Source organism: Natrix helvetica, assembly GCF_964273705.1.
Source record: "Natrix helvetica genome assembly, chromosome: 3".
In the NCBI taxonomy this organism is placed as follows: Eukaryota; Metazoa; Chordata; class Lepidosauria; order Squamata; family Natricidae; genus Natrix; species Natrix helvetica.
Window position 1 is genome coordinate 100,352,909 of NC_138549.1, and position 21,917 is coordinate 100,374,825.

A 21,917-nucleotide genomic window follows, 5' to 3' on the forward strand; every position below is an offset into this window, starting at 1 on the left:
GGATGATAGCACTTTTATATGGCCTGGTACCAGGATATTGTTATTTTTAGGTTTCAACCGGTTGTGTTTTATAGTTTTGAAAATGATTTTATATATCTTTTAATTATAGAGTTTTAATTCTAGAGTTGACTGAAAGATGGACGGCTATATAAATGTTTGAAATAAAAATAAAGAAATACATTTAAATTAAAGACTGGCATTTAAAAAAATAACGTTAAAATACCAACTATGAATATTTTCACGTAAGGAAAAATCTTGGACAAAGAAAACACTTTCTAAAGAAAATTCATATTCTCAGCTTTGTTGTTCTTGCTGCTTCTGCTGGTGGTGGTGGTATAATGTATTATAGTAAGGTATTATATAATACTGTATGAGCAGTATATAGCAGTGATGGCTAACCTTTTCTGATCGGAGTGCCCAAAGAGCTCACACGTGTGTGTGGTCAAACCCCCAAAATGCAATGTGCACACACACCAGCACATGCCCCCTGTCCCCCATGCATGTGCACATGACCCCCACTGCATGCATGACCTCCCTCCGCATGCACATAGTAGCCCCCTGCATGTGCCCCTGCATGCATGCATGACCTCCCTGCATGCAGCCTGCCCCCACCTATGTGCATGTGCCCCACCTCCCACGCATGCACGGCAGAGACCCAAAGACCAACTGGCCACAGGGTGGTGTGCGCACATGCACAGTGGAGCTGAACTGGGGCAGCAGTTCACATGCCATCAGAGTGGACACTGCGTGCCACTTCTGGTCTGCTTGCCATAGGTTTGCCATCACATGTATATAGTGTATATTACTGCTATTCTAGCTCAGCCTATGGATTTTCTGTGTTTTGAAAGTTTTGCTCACAGGACTGTTTACAATTTTAAAAATAATAAAAGAGTCCAAAAGAGCTCTTGTTTGTATGGGTTATTTTATTGATATTTACCATATTAAACATTTCAATTGATTTATTCATAGAGTGTTTATTTATTGAATCACATAAAAGCAACATTATTAATGTAAATAAAAATGTTTTATAACAATATTTTCATAAAATATTTTTTTTAAGAAAACTTCATAGATTTTTAAAAAGTGAAGAAGAATAATGAGAGGAATGACATTGTTTTAAATGTTTGCAAATATTTGCAACGTCTGGCAAATCATTGTCAGGGTTTGGGGAGAACACTTCCCCCAATATGCTTAGACTTTAAGAAAAAATGATCCAACCTAAAAATTACTTACCCCTTTCCTTTGATGTCTCCTCACAGTTTACTTAACATTTCTTCATCACTCATCAGCATTGGTGTATATGTGTGTTTGTGCACATATGATTGTTGGAGCAACCATGGAGCAATCATAAGTATATAGAGTAGTGGGCCTCAACCTTCCTAATGCCGCAACCCTTTAATACAGTTCCTCATGTTGTGGTGACCCCCAACCATAAAATTATTTTATGTTTTCCATATTTTTTCGAAAATATGTGTTTTCTGATGGTCCCCTGTGAAAGGGTTGTTTGACCCCCAAAGGGGTCCCAACCCACAGGTTGAGAACCACTGATATAGAGTGTTTGTCTATATGATGCTTTTGCTATATACTCCTTTTACATTATTTTGTTACCATGTGAAATAGAAACTATTATGTACTCTGCTAAATCTCTTTTTTTTATATGTAACAAACTCTTCCAGTCTGTTAGATACTACCTTTCCCAGTTTTGCTGGCATAATTTCTCAGTTTTGCTGGCAAACGTAACAGATTCTCCCTACATGGCTAGCAATATCACTGTATATAGATGCATCATCAATTCCTATAAACATCTGGCTTAGTAATGACTAGGGTAACTATCTTGCTTCTCTTTGGATGCTAGAGTTTATTTTAAGGAGGGAATACATTCTAAGGTATCTTGGGTGTTCACGTATTTACTGTGTAGAATTTCAGTGTTCTCTTTCCATTTTTGTTCCAACTTTGTTCGATCTTTGAACCAGTTACTCTCTATTCATTGTGTCCTTTGGCACATTAATTCAAAGTTAGGATCTCTTTCTGGGTTCAGAGAGATTTTGGAATATTTTCCTTGTTTTTCTATGTCTCTTTTCATGTTTGATGTTTTACACATATCATTGTAATGATACTCCTTGTCTCTGCCAACTGCTTTTTGAAAATCTTTATTAAGTTCCTTTATGATGTTTTTTTTTTCCTTTCTTGCCCTTAGCTTTTGTTCTTGTCTTCAGATTTGTATTATTATTTTTTTACTATCCAGTTGGCTTTCTTCTTTTTACTGGTATTTGGCAGTCTCTTTTCACACTTATCTTAACGATTTCTTTGATTTCATGCTAGAACTTCTCTGGCTTCCTATCACTTAAGTTCAAGAGTTCAAAGTCATTTCTTGTGTTCTCGTTGAAAATGGTGGGAATATGGTCAAAACCATATTGTGGAAACTCTTACATATGAACAGTTTGTGGTCTGTTCCACAGTCATTCCTTGGCAACATCTTTATTGTTGTAACTGAGCACTTCCACACCCTTTTACCAATGAAATAGCAGTTTGATTTCAGTGTATTCTGCCTGGTGTTCTCCATATAGGGCTTGCTTTGATTTGAAAAATGCTGCAGATAGTATGACAATTATGACAGTGCTGAAAAGGTAACTGGCCTAGTTAGGATCTTCACAGCATCCCTCAGGGACATGATTGCTATTACAGTTGGAATGCATTGTTCTATGTCTGACTTATGTTTTTCTCTCCACCTCCCTTGCAGAGCAGAGAGATTGCAGAGCAAGGGATTGCAAGAGAGTAAGATGTTTGCTCTTCTACATATCAAAAACAATGCAATTGCATAGGCAGTGGAAAGGAGTCAAGAAACAAGAAATTGCCTACAATTTCCTGTTGCCTGCTTGCTTTTTTTTCTGTCACAGTTCTCCCACAGATCAAAGAGATTGGAAAGATTTTAACGGGAATAAACTGTTTGCATAGTATGCTTATGTTCCAGAGCTGCCAACACAGTTGCCTTTCTTTTGATGTGTACAAGACAATAAACAGGCACACAGACATTCCAAAGGATAAGATAGTGGTTGGGGGCAAACAAAAGCCAAAAGTGTGAAACTGAATGGTATTGTATCTTTCCAGCTGAAAAGTACAATCGTAGCCATATAATTTCTCACTTAGTGACCTCTTCACTTCAGAATAGAGTTGCCAGTCCCAATTAGGATCATTAAGTGAGGACCTGTAAAAGCAATAAGAAATCTGGCAGAAATGTATACACCCTTTCCCTATGTCATTTCTGTTTCCTAGGCCATACAACCCAACTACATTTTCCTCTTAGTGTTTCAAACTTTGACATTCTTGTCTCTAATCACCAACAACACATCTTGTGTGCATGTTCTGTTGATTTTAGGTTGAATTTGACTATTAATTTGTCAAACTCCTCTTTTTCTGCATCAGTGGTTGGACCATGAGCTTGGCTAATATAATAATAATTAGGGTAGTCTGTGAAATCTAATGGATATTATTTGGTCATTAACTGCACTATATCTAAATAATGTCTTAGTTATATCCTTTCAATTTTGAAAGCAGTGCTATTCTTTGGTGTCCTTAATAGTAAACCATATGATAATCTGTCTATGCTAACCTTTTTCCATACTAATGATCCCTACTTCCCATGTTCCCACTGTAGTTCTTTCTCTACAGCTTTGAATTTCCTTTTCCTGCATGGCAACATTGGGAATTAGACATCCCAAAGGGTTTTAATCTAGTCAAATCATATACACCAGGGTTGTCAAACTTGTGGAACGCAAGTCACATGCGTCACACGCTGACCATGCCCACCCCTAGTTTAGCAAAGGGGGGGGAGGTGTGATACGTCACAGGATGACAATGTGATGCCATGAGTTTGATACCCCTGATATACACCATTAATACTCTGAACGATTATCAGCTGTTCCTCAGATGCATGTTGTGGACTTTTCAGCCTGCAGATTCTATCACTCAGTGCTATCATTTTATCTTATCTGCTCATCTAATTAATATAGTATATAGCCACTGCTGGACAGTTTCATGTCCTGCAAGGAATGTATCCAGTGGTGGAATTCAGCCAGTTCGCATCACTTCGGGAGAACTGGTTGTTAACTTTATGAGCAGTTTGGTAAACTGGTTGTTTGAAGAAATCATTAGGGCAGAGAACCGGTTGTTAAATTATTTGAATCCCACCACTGAATATATCCTCTTCACATAGAATCTCTTTACCTGTCTCGCCCAGGAACACCTTTTCATGAAACACCACAGCAGGACTTGAGGAGGGACACTAATGATACACTAGTGTTGAATAGACAAATAGTGTCTATTTGTTGAAGCCAGAATGGCTGGTACTAGAGGCTGCCTTTCAAAATAGAAGCACTTAATTCAATTTATTGGGATTAAACATAAAATGTACTGTATAAGGGTCTTCCTTCTGAGTAAATCCAGAATAAGTACCGTATTTTACATTAAGCCATTTTGTATATTTCTACAACATGCTAGAAATTTCAGTTGGAAACAACCAGATCCTTGCACGTAGGGTCCAAGCTAAGTGTTTATTGTATTCTGCCAGTAATACAGGAATATTCCCAGTCTGCTTGCTTCTTTGGGGGGAAAGATAGATAAGGTTCTGTGGAGCTTAGGGAGGGTTAGTCCAAAATATCCTGCAGCTGCATAGTGATTCCAGGCTAATCCTTTGCTTGAGTTCTCTTTTCTGCTTGGCTGGGTGTTTCCCAATGAGAAATTCATTTTAATTTGCTGTGAGAAACCTCCTTAATTTTAAATATATGAATAGGTTTCTTAAAAGAGAACGAAGTGCCTCATAACTTCTGAATCACAGTCATGCTTTAATCATACATGCATCATATTATGCAGTTACTTTAAAATTTTAGAAATCTGGCTGCATATCTTTAAATAAAAAAGAAGATCCGATCATTCTTAATACAAATCTATGAACACTCCTTGTGCTTTTGTTTCAGCATGAGAATGAAAGTGGCTGTAAATTAGATTCTGTGAAATATCTTGTTCCTTATTTTTTTTGAACTGATTAGTTTCGTACTGTTGGCAGTGACTCGCCCTGTTGAAATCAGCTTGGGACTTGGTAGCAATTTTCAGCATGGTGTTCCAACCCCTGAGGGACTGTGTAGATATTCTGTCAAACCTTTTCCAATGGATGTGTATTTCATTTGTGAGATGTACTGTGCTCATTTAAAAGAACTACTCTTCAATCTGTGATGGAACATTTTCAAAAGCTTAGAGAGACAGAAGTCTGACACACTGACTGAAGTATTGTTCCTTCCTATGATATATTGGCTCCATGAATACAAATACAATTTCTGTATTGTATTGAATTTTGTATTGCAGTATTCTAATTATTCAAATGGTATTTTAGATGAAATAAGTAATATAGAAAAATGCCATCGTTTGCTATAGAAATTACTAAAATCACTACCATTGATTTGAGTACTGGTAAATCTATATTTGCCAATTTTAAGGTTTTTTTTTTAAAGAATATGCTCTTAGCACATATTAATATAACAAATGTGAGTAATAAATAGTGGATCAGATAAGAAAACTGCTTATTCTAATATTTTGGTTCTGAGAATAGGGAAGAAAATATATTTGGAAAATGTGACAAGTTCTGTTGAAGTCTTGGTTCATGGCTGATTAGTTGCTTGTATTTCTTTGGGGTCTTTTTCAGAAGAACAAAATAATAGTCAATACGGATCTTAATATTCATCAAATGACTTGAAGAAGCCTAATAAATAAAAATCAGTCTAATTTATGATCATCATAATTTTAAATATCTGCATTCCCCTGTCATTAAAATCATGGGGGTACTAAGAATTTTGTTGCTAGATATTTTTTTTAAAAAAAATTCCTTCGAAGTCCTTGGGATATTTATTCTAAGAAGGAACTCACAAAATTCCCAGAAATATTCATAAATCAGATATGAGTGGCAAATCTTAAAAAGTATATTAGGATTCTTTATACTAGAAAAGTATCAATTCATAACTATGTAAGTCATGGGTAACATTTAAAAAAAAATCTTTTCTAGGCAACTAAGGTCATTCTATTAATTGCATCCTTTTTTCTTTTTTTTTTGAATTTATAGATGTTACTTGGAAGACGGAGCTTCAAAAGGTGCCTGGCTGAATCGATCAAGTATTATTTTTGCAGGAGGAGACAAGTGGTCAGTAGATCCTCGAGTTTCAATTGCAACAGCCAATAAAAGAGAATACAGTCTCCAGATACAGAATGTGGATGTGTCAGATGATGGTCTATACACTTGTTCAGTGCAGACCCAGCACACGCCCAGAACCATGCAGGTGTACTTAACTGTAAAAGGTATAAGTGATTCCATTTTCTAAATTTTAATTAATTTTTATAGACAGAATAGATTCGGCATTTGATTGTAATAGATAATTAACTCATTTATAGCTTTTTTTTTTGATGCCATGAATTTAAAATACAGTTGGCATAATTGTAGTCACTTACAAACACATATCAAAATGTGTGGGAGTATGAATGTTTTGTGAAAAAGGGATGGGAGGACTGATTTTTTGTGCTTGCAGAAAGATGTGTGGTATTTGTTAAAATTAAGAGATGTCGTGTATTTTAAATTTAAAAGTTAGAATTGTAATCAGAACTCCCATTAAGAAGAAGATTTTGTTTGTTGTTCCCTGCACGAAATATGCACCAGTTCGTTAAAATGTTTCCTCTTACATAATCCTATTAGTTTGCCACAGCTAGATACCATTCTGAAACAAGCACCAGAAAAGGAATTGAAGATGTGTCCCCTTCTAGTCTAATACTTTTTTTCAATTGAATTATTTTGACCCAAGCTTAGTGCAGACCTTATTCAACATTTAGTTACAAGTTAAAATAATTTATATCCATAATGATTTCCAAATTATGAACTTGGATTAAATGAGCCCTATTCTTTCTTGCTGTTCAATTCAGCATCCACTCTAAAACAACCCTGATGTTTCATATTTTTCTTATGCACCTACTTTAGCTTGCAGTGTTGAGATATCCTGCCTTGTCTACTTTATGAACCTCTTATTTCATCAAAAGAATGCAAAAGTAGAGTGAATTTCTCAGTTCAGTGTGACACCTCCTTATTTTAGTGGAGGCACAAAGTAAAAATATAAAATTATTTTCACTCTTCAGCCAACATTTCCATCCCATTTTTCTCCATTAGAGATGTATGTAGTAAATTAGATTATTTGCTGAAGTTTTCTATTGACTACTACGATATTTCCTAGTTTCATCTGGAAACATTACTTAAGTAAGAAAAGCATATTTTTTTCACGGTCTCCATGCATTAGATTTGCCACACCACTTTTTTGATTAACCAATACTTCAAATGTCTAATAGATCTAATATTTTCCACCATAATTGATATATGGCTCTGGCTTCATAGTTAACCGAAGCACAGAATCTTTGTCGGGATGTTTGTAGTAAACATATACATCATATGTCTGAAGATAAAGAAAAAGGATGGCCTATATATTCGGAGGAACTTGTGTATTGGCTATGTTTCACTTGTAGCAGTAATATACTTAACATTAACAGTGGAGTACGTATTTATTTATGAACTGTGACACAGACAATCACATAAACCGTTCCTCAAGTGGTTTGTTGCTCCCTCTTTTCACCAGCCAGATTCCAGGCATCAATGAATTGGCCAGCAGCTGCCATTACTTTTTTTAAAAAAATAACCCCTCAAAATGAGAGTGCTATAGAATAGCTGAAGTGAAAGCCATTCAAAGTTAAGAGAGGAGTTGAAATTTTGTTAAGTTTTTCTACCTTGGCCAAATTTGGGCAATGTCACTTCATTCAGGCAGAATATCAGGCAGCAATGTCACTTTATCCAGGCAGTGTATAACCCAATTTAGTCAAATTTACTATATGAACCAGGTCATATTTTCTCTTGATCTATGCTTAGCTTAGTTGGATCCTGTTTTGGGTCTGGTGAATCTGTTCTTCCAGGCACATTAACTCATCTCTGTTTTATAATGTCTCTTCACAAATAGTGACAATTAGTAGCCTCACCTCTGTATAAGGCTGCTTTTTCCACTCCCAAAATGAAATTCCCTGAGTGTCTTAATAAACCATTAAAAAAAAAACATACAGCCCGCACTAAGAATATTTTGGAGGATGGAAACAAATGTTATTCTGAAATTTATTTTAGCTAAGACACACCCTGAATTCAACCACTTTGGTTTGCAGAATTCTTCAGCCTTAATGGGCTTACTGAGAATTCTGGGAAATGACATCCATATGTCTGAAAGGTACAAAATTGGTTGAATGCTGCCCCAAACCCTAAGAAAAAGATGCTTTGGAACAGGCAATGTTCAAAGTATTAAAAATGCCAGGCATGTGATTCCATCAATTGTGAGCCAAAAAGCAAGAATAGTATCCCATGCTTTTACTGATGGCAGTAGACAAAAGAAAATTGTGTCAAAATCGTGTACCTTTGTTGGGAAAAAAAAACATTCTCTGAAATGGATATGGCATTCTGAAAATACTGCAGACAAGATTCCGAGGAAATGAATATGCTTTTCTTTCAGAAACTAGAAAATAACAACAATTACGGTCTTGTAGGGAAAATGGCAACTTGATGTAGGCAGCTCAGAAGAGCATTTATTTTGCTTCTTCCTGTATCTTTTTATGGAAACAAATAAGCATTCAACTCATTTCCTGCAAGTATTAATAAAGTTCATGAGGGATAGATATTATTATTGAAACCAGGGTCAAAAGAAAAGAACATAAATGTCACTGAACACAGTGTTTCCTGGAAATTTGCAAAGCAAAAACAAGAACACAAAAGCATGCTGTCAAACACACTGTTTTTCAGAAAACTCTTTCATCCTTGTCCTGGCAACACAAGTCCAGGTGCATATTTGAACTTGATAATTTGTGTGGTGGGTTTCCAGGTACAATGAAACTGAATAGTTAGAAAGTCCCAAAACATTTATCATAATTATCACCATTGAAGAAGCTGCTGTACATTTTATATCACAAAGCACCGTTTTGTGTCAATAACCTTCTCAGAGATTAGGCATGCCCTGATGAACTATTCCGAGGGACAGGTGGTTTAGGAATTAGCAATGAGATGAAGGAAGCCTTTGATCTCATGAGTTGCAGTGCCAAACTGGCTTGGCCATCTGATTTCTGCCTATCTTTTTCCTAAATGTCTTTTTATGCTGTCACTTCAAATATCTGTATTTAAGCGCCAATAAAGTACAAACAAAGAAAATCAGATTAGAAATACCTTGTCTCTCTGTGTGTGTTTTTACAAAAGATAAAAATATGAATGAATGAATGAATGAATGAATGAATGAAGAAAGATCACTCTGTTTATTTAGTGGCATTTATCTTGTAATAAAATCTGGGGCTTACACGGATAACTATCAGTAATATATTTGATGCTGTATCCTAAGTCAGATCATTGGTTCATTTCATCTGATATTGTCCACTTTACTCGCTATGACTTTCCAGATTTTCAACAAAAGGTTTTTATACTAAGATTTTATTTTTGTACTTTAGATGACAGGGCTAATCCTTCTTAGCTTGCTATGGTTGTATGCACTTGTACTGTATATGGTAGTCATTTTGTAAAAGAACAGTCTTTATCATCACTGAATATACAAGTGTTTATTGGCATGTTTGTTTGATAAATACTGACAAAAAACCTTGGAGCTCTTACTTAAGATCTCTAGGTTAAGGATATAGATAGTGACTGAAATCATTGATTTATTAATATTGCTACATGATGGAAATATAGAACAAAGAATGAGTCTAATAAATGCCAGGTCTTTTGTTTTAGCAGCAGCGTAGTTATTGTTTGACTGTTATGATATGAACCAAGATTTAAATTTAACCAATGGTTTTTTAAAAAAAGTACTGGAATAATTTATCCTAGTATATAATATTTGCAGTTCCAAAAGCATTTTTCCAGGTGTTCAGTTGTGTTTTTGATACTTTTTTTTTTGCAATTTACTGTATTTCTGTGAATATTTTCCCATAATATTTTGCATATACTTAATCTTATAACCATCACAGCTTTACAACTTACACAATGTACAGGACCCTTGAATACTTTTCTCTAAAATTGGTGTTTTTCAGGCATGTATTAAATGGTAAATTACATTACATTAGTTCTGTCTTCACATTCTCTAAAGGTAATTAGACTTCTTTCATTTATTGAAATGGCGAATACTCAAGAGATGATGATTTTGAGAAGCAAATATGTAACCAGGCCCTTTCATTCTGTCCTAAGACAATGTATCTTATTCCATGTATTCATATGAATAAAATTTTAATACGTGGATATACAGTTTGTTGCCCGGAGACCTCATATAACTCTCAAAACAGGGCTGCCTTTGAATAGCCTCTGAAAGCATAAGCTGCAGTGGCACTAGCAGTTATGGGCATATTTTGCTTGGCACATCTTATCACTGGGTTCTGTTGTCTTCCAATATGCTTCTGGGCTCATTCTAAAATGCAGCTAGTGATATCCAAAGCCCTTCATAGCCTGGTTTATTCATGGGGTAGTCTCCCCACATGCATCTACCAATGAGATCCAGCAGAAAAGATTTACTCCAAGTCTCATCTACTACGGAACAGTCTTTTCTGCTATGGTACTCATTTTCTAGAGTCTCATTCCTTCAGAGCAGCAGTCACCAACAGGTGGTCCGTGGAGCACTGGTGGTTGGTTAGAAAATTTTGGTGGTCCCCAGAAAAAGTATTTGCATTTTTTATATTGCACTCAATCAGGGGTCCTCAAACTACAGCTCCTGGGCCAGATATGTACAATGAACATTTGTGTTGCTGCAGAGAGTACCACCCTTCGGGGGGGTTTTGTGTGGGTTGGAGGGGGGAGAAATTCCAATTTGGGGTCTGCTTCAGCCTCCTGGTGCAGGGCTTTGGGCGAAGGCTGGAGGGAAGTGCCGCTGGTGGCAAAGAGCTGGAGGGCCTTGTTCCAGTAGTACTGCATCATCGCCTTGAACTGCCATCTCAGCTCGCTGAGCCTCCAGGTGCTGGTACCTAGCCTTGCACTCCCACATGTCTTCCCTCTGCTTTGAAAACCTATGCTCGTAGTCCTCAGTAAGGTGCTTCTGCTGAGCTTCCTTCTCAGTCAGATCCAATTTGAATTGAGCCAGCTGTTTTTTCAACTCTTTCTCATAGTGGCTGCTTAGCTCCAACAACGGCTTCCTGTTGGGGCCCTAAGGAGCCCAAGTGGGCAGATGAGGAGTAGCTGTGAGGGGAGGGGTGAGTAGAGACTGGTGAGTTGCCCATTGATGTGAGTGACATTGAGTTGGCCACGCCCACCCAGTCACATGACCACCTAGCCACGCCCATCCAGCGAGTCATTAGGCAGATTATATTAATAGTCTGCAGGATTTAAAATTATGAATGTAGTGGTCCCCGACGTCCGAAAGGTTGGTGACCCCTGCTTCAGAGGGTAGACTTGCCTGGACCCTACAGGCAGTAAGACCTTAAAAACCTAGTTTTTTGTTGAATCTTGGACTCAAATTATATGCTTGAACCTGTATCTCAGTTATGTTGTTGTATTGGTTGGTTTTATCTTACTTGCCTTATATTTGCTATTTATTGTTTTTTAAATGGTTTTATTGATTGTTTTAATTTTGTTAGCTAACTAGAGTTATATGTTTGAGGCTGGTGGCCATATTAATTGAATGAAATAATAAATAGTGGTTGAATTCTAGATTGCAATGTGATAGACAGGGAAACATATGAAATACTTGGGGAGGACTCATAAAAACTCAGATGAATCTCTGCCATATTCATCTTATTTACATTTAAATTACATTGAAACAAACATAGGTTTTGCTTTAGTTTTTATTATGTTGTAGGCTCTAGGCTCTAGTCAAGAGGCAAGAGTCTCTCTCGGAACAAAAACGACTATGCATTATTTTTACTGAGTCACACATGTTTCTGGTGAACATAATTATTTCAATTTTTATATTGGAGATGTTAAGGATAAAAAGAAGAACAAGACACTGCAAACTTATGGGTCAAATTAAGACAGTAATATTGTCTGCTCTGGAGAATAAATGATAATATCTCTCATGCAACCCGGGAATGAATTTCTTTATTTTGCATAGAGATACAAAAGTAGCCTGCATAAATAACAGATCTTAATCTACACATTCTTCACAAAATAGTAATGAATCTATTTTCAAATATATATCTTTGCCTTAAGGGTTTTATCTAAACCAGGCCAAACCTATTATTTGTTAAAAAGGGGGTTTCAAATTTTCAGGTCTTCCTTCCTTCCCTCCCTCCCTCTTTCCATCCATATCCATCCATTCATAAATGACAAAGATAAACTGATGTTAACTTTGTGCTTTGGATGTACATTATGGTATATTATAGAATGTGACTTACTTTGGAAACATTATTCTGATGCCTGCCATTGCTGGCTAATCTGTGGCCCAATACTATAGATATGAATGTTAATCAACAGAAGTGCTTAACTTATGTTAATAAAACCTAAAGAGAATAATTCTTTGACTTGCCAACAAAACCTGAGCCTCAGATTAGTCTTTAGATAGATAGATAGATAGATAGATAGATAGATAGATAGATAGATAGATAGATAGATAGATAGATAGATATAGATATAGATATAGATATAGATATAGATATAGATATAGATATAGATATAGATATAGATATAGATGTGTGTGTGTGTGTGTGTGTGTGTGTGGTCTGTGTGTGTGTGTGTGTGTTGTATTTGTGCTGATAAATAAATAAAGGGAGACTAGTATAGATCTATTTCAAGCAATTTAGCTCTCATCAACTAGCCATACCCTTACTGGGATTAGAACCAGGGCATACCAGGGGTTGTAACACAAATACATACATACATGTATGCATGCATACATACATACATACATACATACACACACACACACACACACACACACATATTTACAGCAAGTTATATAATTGGAAGAAAGCACCAACGAAATACTGATGAGAGAAAAAGAACATTCAAAAGGAAAGCAAAATAAAAATAAAAATCACTGCATTGACAGTGTGTAGATGATTGGCATGGCAGTTGAGCAAAACATGAAATAAGAAAAAAAATGAGGAAAAAAATGGACAGATTCTTTTAACATTTGAAATTCTTTCTGCCTTATAAGGTGAGCTTTGTTGACCTAAGAACATGTTTCTCTAACATGACATGAGGGAAATGTCATTTATTTGCTCGCCAGAATGGAAAAAATGTCCAACTATATTGCCACTCTTTCAAAATTAAGCCTCACATGCAGGCACAGATTAACAATGAGAAATTCAGAATGAAATATTTCTTTATAATTGTGATATCTATTCCTTTTTAACTCCAATACTTGCATTACTCTCTAGCGTTCCTTCCATTTTATCTATTATTCAATCCACCGTGTTAACAATAAACCCAAAGCCTCTGGATTGAATTTCTGTGTGCTGCATACATTAAACATATCTCAGGAACACTGACTATGCTTATCTTGGGATTCAATAATACAAATGAAATATCAATCATAATTAACTCATTCTAGCTTTTTTTAAAATGTAAGGATAAATACCAGTATAGGATACAAATAAAAATGGTATCCTAATGATCAATTGGTTTCTGCCTTTGCTTCTGCACTTGGGCTCTTTCTGAGACTAAAATAGTAGTAGCACTTAGACTTATATATCACTTCATAGTGCTTTTACAGCCCTCTCTAAGCAGTGTACAGAGTCAGCATATTGCCCCCAACAGTCTAGGCCCTCATTTTGCTGACTTCGGGCAGATGGAAAGCTGAGTCAACCTTGAGCAGAGGAGAATCGAACTGCTGGCAGTCAGCAGAATTAACTTGCAATACTACATTCTAACCACTGTGCCACCACAACTCTTGTGATTGTTTACAAATATGATTAAATGTATGCATGCAATGTAATAGTTCCTTACTTCCTTCACTATTGTAGCTTTTACAATTGTGAGGCTTTCTGGAATGAAAGACACCACAAGGTGGAAAAAGAAATTCACAATATTTAGTCTTCATCACAAACTAAATCAACATGCCTCAAAGGAAAAGAGTAATTTTGTTGTCTTTTCATACAACTTTCACTACTGAAACAGAGAATAAACACACACATATGTTTGTATGTATGTATACGTATATATGTATGTATATGTGTGTGTATGCCACTTAGCAACAGAAAGTTTGGGCTCATAAGTCAAGGACTACCTGTACTGTACTGAAACGTATCAGCTAGTAAACTATGTAATATTCAGTAGTGCCAAAGGTGCTTTTTCAAGAGGCAACTGGACATCCAACTAACAAGAAAAAAGGGCAAAAATGTGTACAAAAATGAAAAAAATGATACAACTATCAAATAAATCTAACATTAAACATAAATAATCCATCTAGATAAATTCTCATCCCCTTACATAACAGGTCTATAAATCGTTATGAGCTCTCCCATACTTATTTAACAAGAATATTATATTAAACAAATGTTCCTGATTTGGAGATCTTTATCTGATAATCAAATCAACCCAACATCTAATAATATATATGTGAAATTTTTTTAAAAAAAACAGTCAACAGGTTATTCCAAACACTGCATTAATCTTCAAATCGCTCTGTTAACCATCTGTTATTGTATTTAACATGTAGAAAGTCCACAAATGGCTTCCACTCTCTTATAAAACTGTCTAGTCCATTGTCTCTAATCAAAGCAGTTAGTTTAGCCATCTCTGCTAATTCAGTCTATTTTAAAATCCATTCTTCCACATTTTGCATCTTTTTTTCCTTTCTAGGGCTTAGTGAGTACAGTCCTCACAGCAGTCACCATGTAAAGAAATATCATCCCAAATTGTTTTGGATTGGTTTGTCCACAATACCTAAAAGAAAAGCTTTAGGCTTCATTAATATTTGAATCTTGAATATTTTCTGCATTGTCATTATTATCTTTATCCAGTATGTATTCACATACTTGCAAAACCACCACATATGATAAAAGGTACCTGGGTTTTGATTTCATTTTCAACACTTATTAGAAGTCCATCTATACATTTTCGCTAGTCTAAAATGTTTATGTCCAATATTAACACTTAGTGGATGCTTAATAGCATTCCCAGTTAGCTGCCTATAGTGCCATTACATTCACCTTAATAGTAGATAGGTCAGATTAGCACTCGTAAGAAGGTTCTTTGCATCTCCACAAAATAATCATAGCTCTTGTTATTTTGAAAACCTTTTAAATATAACCTTCTACATGTTAACTTTACTATAAACATGCTTATATCTTTGAAATTTCAGAAGTCAGACAGATTTTCAAGTGAATTAGGATCTCCTTTGCAATATTGAAAAGCACGCAGGAATCTTAGTTAGATTATTACCCTGATATCTTTGGGTATAGATTTCAGGATAAAGCCAATGTACTACATGTTTTTGCAGTTTTGTGAATTCAGACCAGTTCTGAATACCCAGATATCTTTACAGTATCTGGAAAATATGGCAGACAAAACAGGGAGAATAGCATTGAATTCTCCAACATAAATGCAAATAACACAGTTATGCACAGGAAGTTCTCCCCTTCATTGAAAACCAAAGCCTCTCTGCTTACATTGGACTTATTTTGATTCTGTCCAAGGGTCCCTTCTTATGTTGTAGATCTGTATTCATTTATCCGTACATGTAAACACAATTTATGGATTCAGTGTGTCATTACAATTGATGCTTTTGAATTAAATATGTTCAATATTTCCAGTGTAACGGGTGCTGCCCTTTTCTACTAATAAACCTCCCTAATGCCTCCATAAATATTAATGTATTGATTTAGTCTCTACAATGTTTGTGAGGACTAATTTATTTCCTAAATCTGGCCAAGAGGGACTTGTATTGGGGACTAACAAGATAAATCTTATACAAATTTATTTAAAGTGGGATAAAATAAATATGCAGAAGACATCTATAATCATACCAGCAACCACTTCCCACTTAAAACTGACAAAGCATTGCTCTTTTAAATTGCTGCTGCTTGAGATGTCAGTTTGTAATAAAATTAACTTCTTGATGCCAGCAACTGATATCAACTTGTCTTTTCTCTGCGAACAAAACCCGATAGATTGAATGAATTTGTGTTGCATGGCTTGGTAAGATTTAGAGAAAAAAAATATAGGCAGGCAATCATTCTGTCAAATACATATTTACACTCTTTTATTATTGTCACATGGATGCTGTCATGGCTGTGACTATAAATCATTCTTCTTCTTATAGACTTTCCAGTATATAAAGTGAATATTTGACAATCCTATGTGTTAGATTGGCTAATGGATAGGCACATACAGGCTTAACAGTAACAACAACTCTTTATTAAGTACAACAAGTGAGAACAATCCAGCGAAGGTTGAATCTGACAGGAGCTCTTATAAAGGGAGTGTCAGACCCTTCGACCAATAGGATTAAACCTCTGTTCCCACCGGAACAGAGGACCTTGGTGGAAACCAAGGTCCTCCAGGCAGTCAATGAGGAGGGCTGATGTCTCGGGGGTAGGGTCAGTGAGAAGTTCAGGCAGCAGACAGGGGCTGAGAGCGTCAGCATGCCCCAAAGTGGAGCCTGTCAGTGGATGAGACGGTAGGAGTAGGCAGCTAGGAAGATGGTCCATCTGGTCATGCGGGATAATAATGACACTGGTGGGTCAGTCCCCAGCCAGTAAACCCAACAACGGCTTGTGGTCAGTAACCAGTTCGAAGTACCAGCCATATAGATACTCATGAGACCTCTTTACTCTGGCCACTGCAGCCAAAGCCTCACTGTCCAGCTGGCTGTAGTTCCGCTCTGCGGCGGACAAGGTCCTGGAGTAAAATGCAATAGGGGCTTCAGTTCCGTTGGGCATGTGGTGGCTGAAGACAGCACCAACACTGAATGGGGAAGCGTCGCAGGTCAGCACCAACTGCAGAGTCTGGCTATACTGAACGAGGAAGGAATCCGCCGACAGGAGTCGTTTTACCGCGGCAAATGCGGCAACCTCGGCTTTTCCTCAGGATCACTTCACATTCTTATCCAGGAGATGGTGTAAGGGCTCAGCAACGGTGACTTTCTGTTTAAGAAAGACGCTGTAGAAATTAAGGAGTCTGGGGAATGCCTGCAGCTCGATTTGATTGCGAGGTGTGGGGCATCCTGAATTGCTTTGATATTTTGTGTGGTCAGGTGAATCCCAGAGCTGTCGATTAGATACCCTAAGAATTCAACCCTCGGCATGTTAATTTGGCATTTCTCTTTTTTGAGATTGAGCCCTTTGTCTCTCATTCTAGCCAAAACTGTTCGTACATGTTTTAAAAGTTATGCCTTGTTTGCAGCCGATACCAAGATGTCGTAGAAATAGGGGACGACTCCTGGAATCCCCTGCAAAAGTTGTTCCATGATGCTTTGGAACAGTCCAGGGGTGATACCAACACCGAATTGCAGGCGGTGAAATTTGAATGCACCCCTGTGTGTCACAATGGTTTGGGCCTCTGCCGTAGTGCCATCTTCAGGCAATTGTTGGTGTGCCTGAGCCATGTCCAATTTTGCAAAAAAAATTTCAGGGCCTAATGAATGAAGGAGGTGCTGTACAATGGGTACAGGTAGGTGCTTTGTTGTAGCGCTTTATTTATTGTTCACTTGTAGTCCGTGCAGATGCGGACAGACCCGTCAGATTTGACAGGTGTCACTATAGGGGTCTCCCAGTATGCGTGATCGACCGGCTATAGGATTCCCTGGCCTACGAGCTTGACAGTTTCCTTGTCAATTTTGGGGCAGAGAGCAAAGGGTACTCTCCTGGGTTTTAGCCTTATTGGGGCTATGTTGGGATCCTTACTCAGACCGGTGCCAAAGACGTCCTTGTACTCCTTAAAGATGGCTTCAGCGCCGTCATCTTTCAAGGTGTTGATACCGGTCACCTCTAGGCCCAGGGCTTGGAACCAATCGAGCCCTAGGAGGCTCTGAAGGTTGCCGCTGACCACTGTCACTGCTTCCCACTGAACTGCTTGAACTTCACCTGGAAGGTGCCTTGGCCCACGATGGGAACCCTGTTTCCCTGGTAATCGCATAGGCAGATGTCAGGGGTGCGAAGCTGCTGCTTCTTTAGGCTAGGGATAGCCTGTTTTGGGTAGACCATGGTATGATGGTCAGTGATGACCCGGTGTCGATCTCCATCTCACATGGAGAGTCCTCGATGAGGACTGTGACCTTCAGCTTTTTTGGCTGCCTGGTGCGGACTTGGCTGATTGACATATGGTAGGTGACTCTATTGTCACCCTCGGAGTGCCGTGGTGGCTTCTGCCAGGCCCCTTGGCTTGGCCTCTGTTGGTGGTTTGGTGCGCTTCTAGGCTGCCAGGCAGTGGCAGGAATTCGCTCCAGCACACCTTGGCGATGTGCCCCTTTCACTCGCAGCACTGGCAGGTTGCATTGCGGAAATGGCAAGCCAAACTGGCATGGTCTCCTCCGCAGCTAGCAAGGCAGGAGATGTGGTTTGAATTTGCGTGCTGGCTGGGCGCAGATACTGCAGATGCGGCAGCTGTCATCTTCTTCGCCTTATGAACTCTCGGGCTCAGCAGCCTCGCGATGTACATGCATACTCTTTCGTGCATTTTGTGAAGCGCTTTGGCGCTGCAGAGTCTCAGTAGATTTGACGGCTGTTTTGGACGCCCTGGCTTCATCCAAGGCGATCTGCAGAGTGAGGTTAGATTTAGCGAGTAACCTTCTCTGTAGGTTAATGTCCCGTACACCGCAAATTATGCAGTCATATATATATGTGTGTGTGTGTGTGTGTGTGTGTGTGTGTGTTGTATTTGTACTGATAAATAAATAAAGGGAGACTAGTATAGATCTATTTCGAGCTAATTAGCTCTCATCAGCTAGCCATACCCTTACTGGGATTTGAACCTGGGCTGTATTATATCTTAGGCAGGAGTCTTAGCCACTAAGCCACAGTCTCACCTCCTTATCAGTTGAGCCAGGGAAATAGGTATGTATTTGTGTTACAACCCCTGGTATGCCTAAATATGGGAGGAAGGTCACTACTCCCCCTTTCTGTCCTTCGGCTCATCACAGAAGAGCATGCAGGCAGAAAACCATATTTTTATTTTTAATGTTGCCTTTTTATATTTGTGTTGTATTTGTACTGATAAGCCTAAGATATAATACAGCCCAGGTTCAAATCCCAGTAACTCATCTCACCGGATTGTTGTTGTGGAAAATAAGAGTAGGTGTGTTGCATAAATGCACTGCTGAGTTGTTTGTAAAAACAAAGGCAGGATATATATTAAGAAACAAAAAAATAAAAATAGCTTTTGATTATTTGCAGAATTAGGAAACCTGATGCTATAACAATTCTGTTGTAAAACTTTTTCATCTTGAAATACGTGTTTGAACTTTTCTGTAAGCATGCTTGCCAAACTCCTGAAATATGAGGGAAATTTTCATGCAATTAAGTATCTTTTTAACCCCATGTTAAAAAGAAACCTTGAGACTTATTTATACTCAATTTCAAGTAATCCTTTAATGATAGCTCATTCTATTTGAAATTGGTTGATGTCATCTTCATTGTACAATTACACGAACTATATTAGTTGCATCAGCTGAGATTCTATTAGTTAGGGACAGAAATGAGACAAGAATCTCTGCCTCCTTAATTTCCAAGCACTATGTGTGAACTTGTGTCTCTGTATCTACACGCATAAGTACATTCAAAGAGAAGGACTGATTAAATTAATTAATTGGCCATCTCATTCTATTGAAACAAAACAAATCTATAAAAGAAAAGAAAATAATTAGAATGTTTTAAAATTAAAATTGTTTTAATTGAGAATTGTTTTACTTAGAATCAGAATATAACTATAAGAGACATTTGAGGTCTTCTAATCCAACTCCTTGCTCAAGCAGGAGACCCTATACAATTTGAGACAAGTGGCTATCCAGTCTCTTCTTTAAAACTTCCAGTGATGAAGCACCCACAATTTCTGAAGGCAAGATGTCCCACTAGTTAAATGTACTCACTGTTAGAAAATTTCTCCTTAACTCCAGATTGCTTCTCTCCTTGATTAGTCTCCATCCATTTTTCTTGCCTTGCCTTTTGGTGCTTTAGAAAATAAGTCGACTCATTTTCTTTGTGGCAGCCCCTCAAATACTTGAATATTGCTATCATGCCACCCCTCATCCTTCTTTTCTCTAGACTAGCCAAAACAAACATGCAACCATTCTTCATATGTTTTTGTCTCCAGGCCTTTAATCATCCTCATTGCTCTTCTCTGCACTTTTTCCAAAATCTCAACATCTTTTTTGTACTGTCGTGACCAAAACTGCATGTAATATTGGTGTGGCCTGGAGACCTATAAAGTAGTGCTAATACTTCACATGGTTTTGATTCTAGGTCTCTATTTATACAACCAACGACTGTAGTAGAGTTTTTGGCTACTGCTTCTACTACTTTTTATGTACACTGAGAGCATATGCACGAAAAAGAAAATCCTTGTGTGTCCAATCACACTTGGCCAATAAAGAATTCTCTTCTCTTCTATTCACACCCATGGTGAAATTCAATTTTTTTTTTTTACTACCGGTTCTGTGGGCATGGCTTGATGGGCATGGCAGGGGAAGGATACTGCAAAATCTACATTCCCTCCCCACTCCAGGGGAAGGATACTGCAAAATCCCCATTCCCACCCCACTCTGGGGCCCAGCCAGAGGTGGTATTTGCCAGTTTTCCGAACTACTCAAAATTTCCACTACCAGTTCTCCAGAACCTGTCAGAACCTGCTGAATTTCACCCCTGATTCACTGCTAGCTTATTTATAGGAATGGTGAAATGCTCACCATTCCTATAAACATTTACAACTAAAAGTTGTAGATGTTTATAGGAATGATGAGCATTTCAGAATATTCCCAAATACTGGCATAAATTATATGGTTCATCCTGGAATGTCTGACAGACAAATAAGTTACAATAGTTACAATAATATTTTTTTTAAAAGTATACATAAATGTATCTTAACATTCAAATAATGTGTATGAAATTGGTGTAAAATAAGAGTTTCACAGTAACCCACTGCATAACCTAGATGCCAAGTCTAGAAACAATCAAGTTATAAACTATTACAGAAAAGGAATAGCCAACTAATTAACCTAGAATTCAAGGGTTTTTTTTTTAAGGCGATCCAGAATGAATTGAAATGCAAGCAATGTTCTTTCAAGATGCCACAACTAATCTGGCTGAACAGATTGATCACCTTCTTTGTATGACAGAAATCATTCTGAGATCTTGTATGCCTTTTGGAAGTTTTTTTTTCAAACTGAGAGGCATGAATCAGGATTCCTTTTTTTCTTTTCTTTTTTGGATACAAGGCTAATGGTGTCTCGCACAGGAAATATCTCCAGTGAAACGTTATCATCAGTTAAAACTCTTTTGTCAACTTTGCTTAATGTGATATGTGATGAAATAGCTTTGGAAATAAAATTCCATATTTTCACTTCAAAGACGTGAAGATTGGTGAGAAATAAAGGGTCTCTGAAGAAAAGATGGGCAAGCAGAAACATCAAAGGAAATATATTTGTCCACAGTCAATTAATCTTGTGATGGATAAAATCCTATATCATCAGGCTTTTCAATACATTTATGTAGATTTTTCAGTATTTTGCATTGCTTCTGTTGTATTTATACGGTCATTATGACCCAAACAGATTTTGCACAAATTTGAGACAGCATGAATAGTTTTGGTTTTCTAAAATCAAAATGAGACTGTTTCCTTCCACATTCTGTGAAAGAGTCTGTGATCTCTGCAGCAATAAAATAACTTTAGTCTTTGGGTAGGTAGAAAAATAATTTTACAATAATGAGGTATTTCCATTGTTGATGAGGGGTTAGAGAAGGTG

The 21,917-nt window shown here is 37.3% G+C and overlaps 1 protein-coding gene across 2 annotated transcripts in view; it reads left to right on the forward strand.

The window, feature by feature from the left end:
* The window catches only part of NEGR1 (neuronal growth regulator 1), a 550,020-nt gene that overhangs the window by 264,657 nt on the left and 263,446 nt on the right, over window positions 1-21,917 (forward strand). For both annotated transcript variants that reach the window (XM_081946106.1, XM_081946107.1), the window contains exon 2: window positions 6,110-6,342. In XM_081946106.1, coding sequence (XP_081802232.1) covers window positions 6,110-6,342 — 233 coding nt within the window. The remainder of the gene's footprint in view (window positions 1-6,109; window positions 6,343-21,917) is intronic.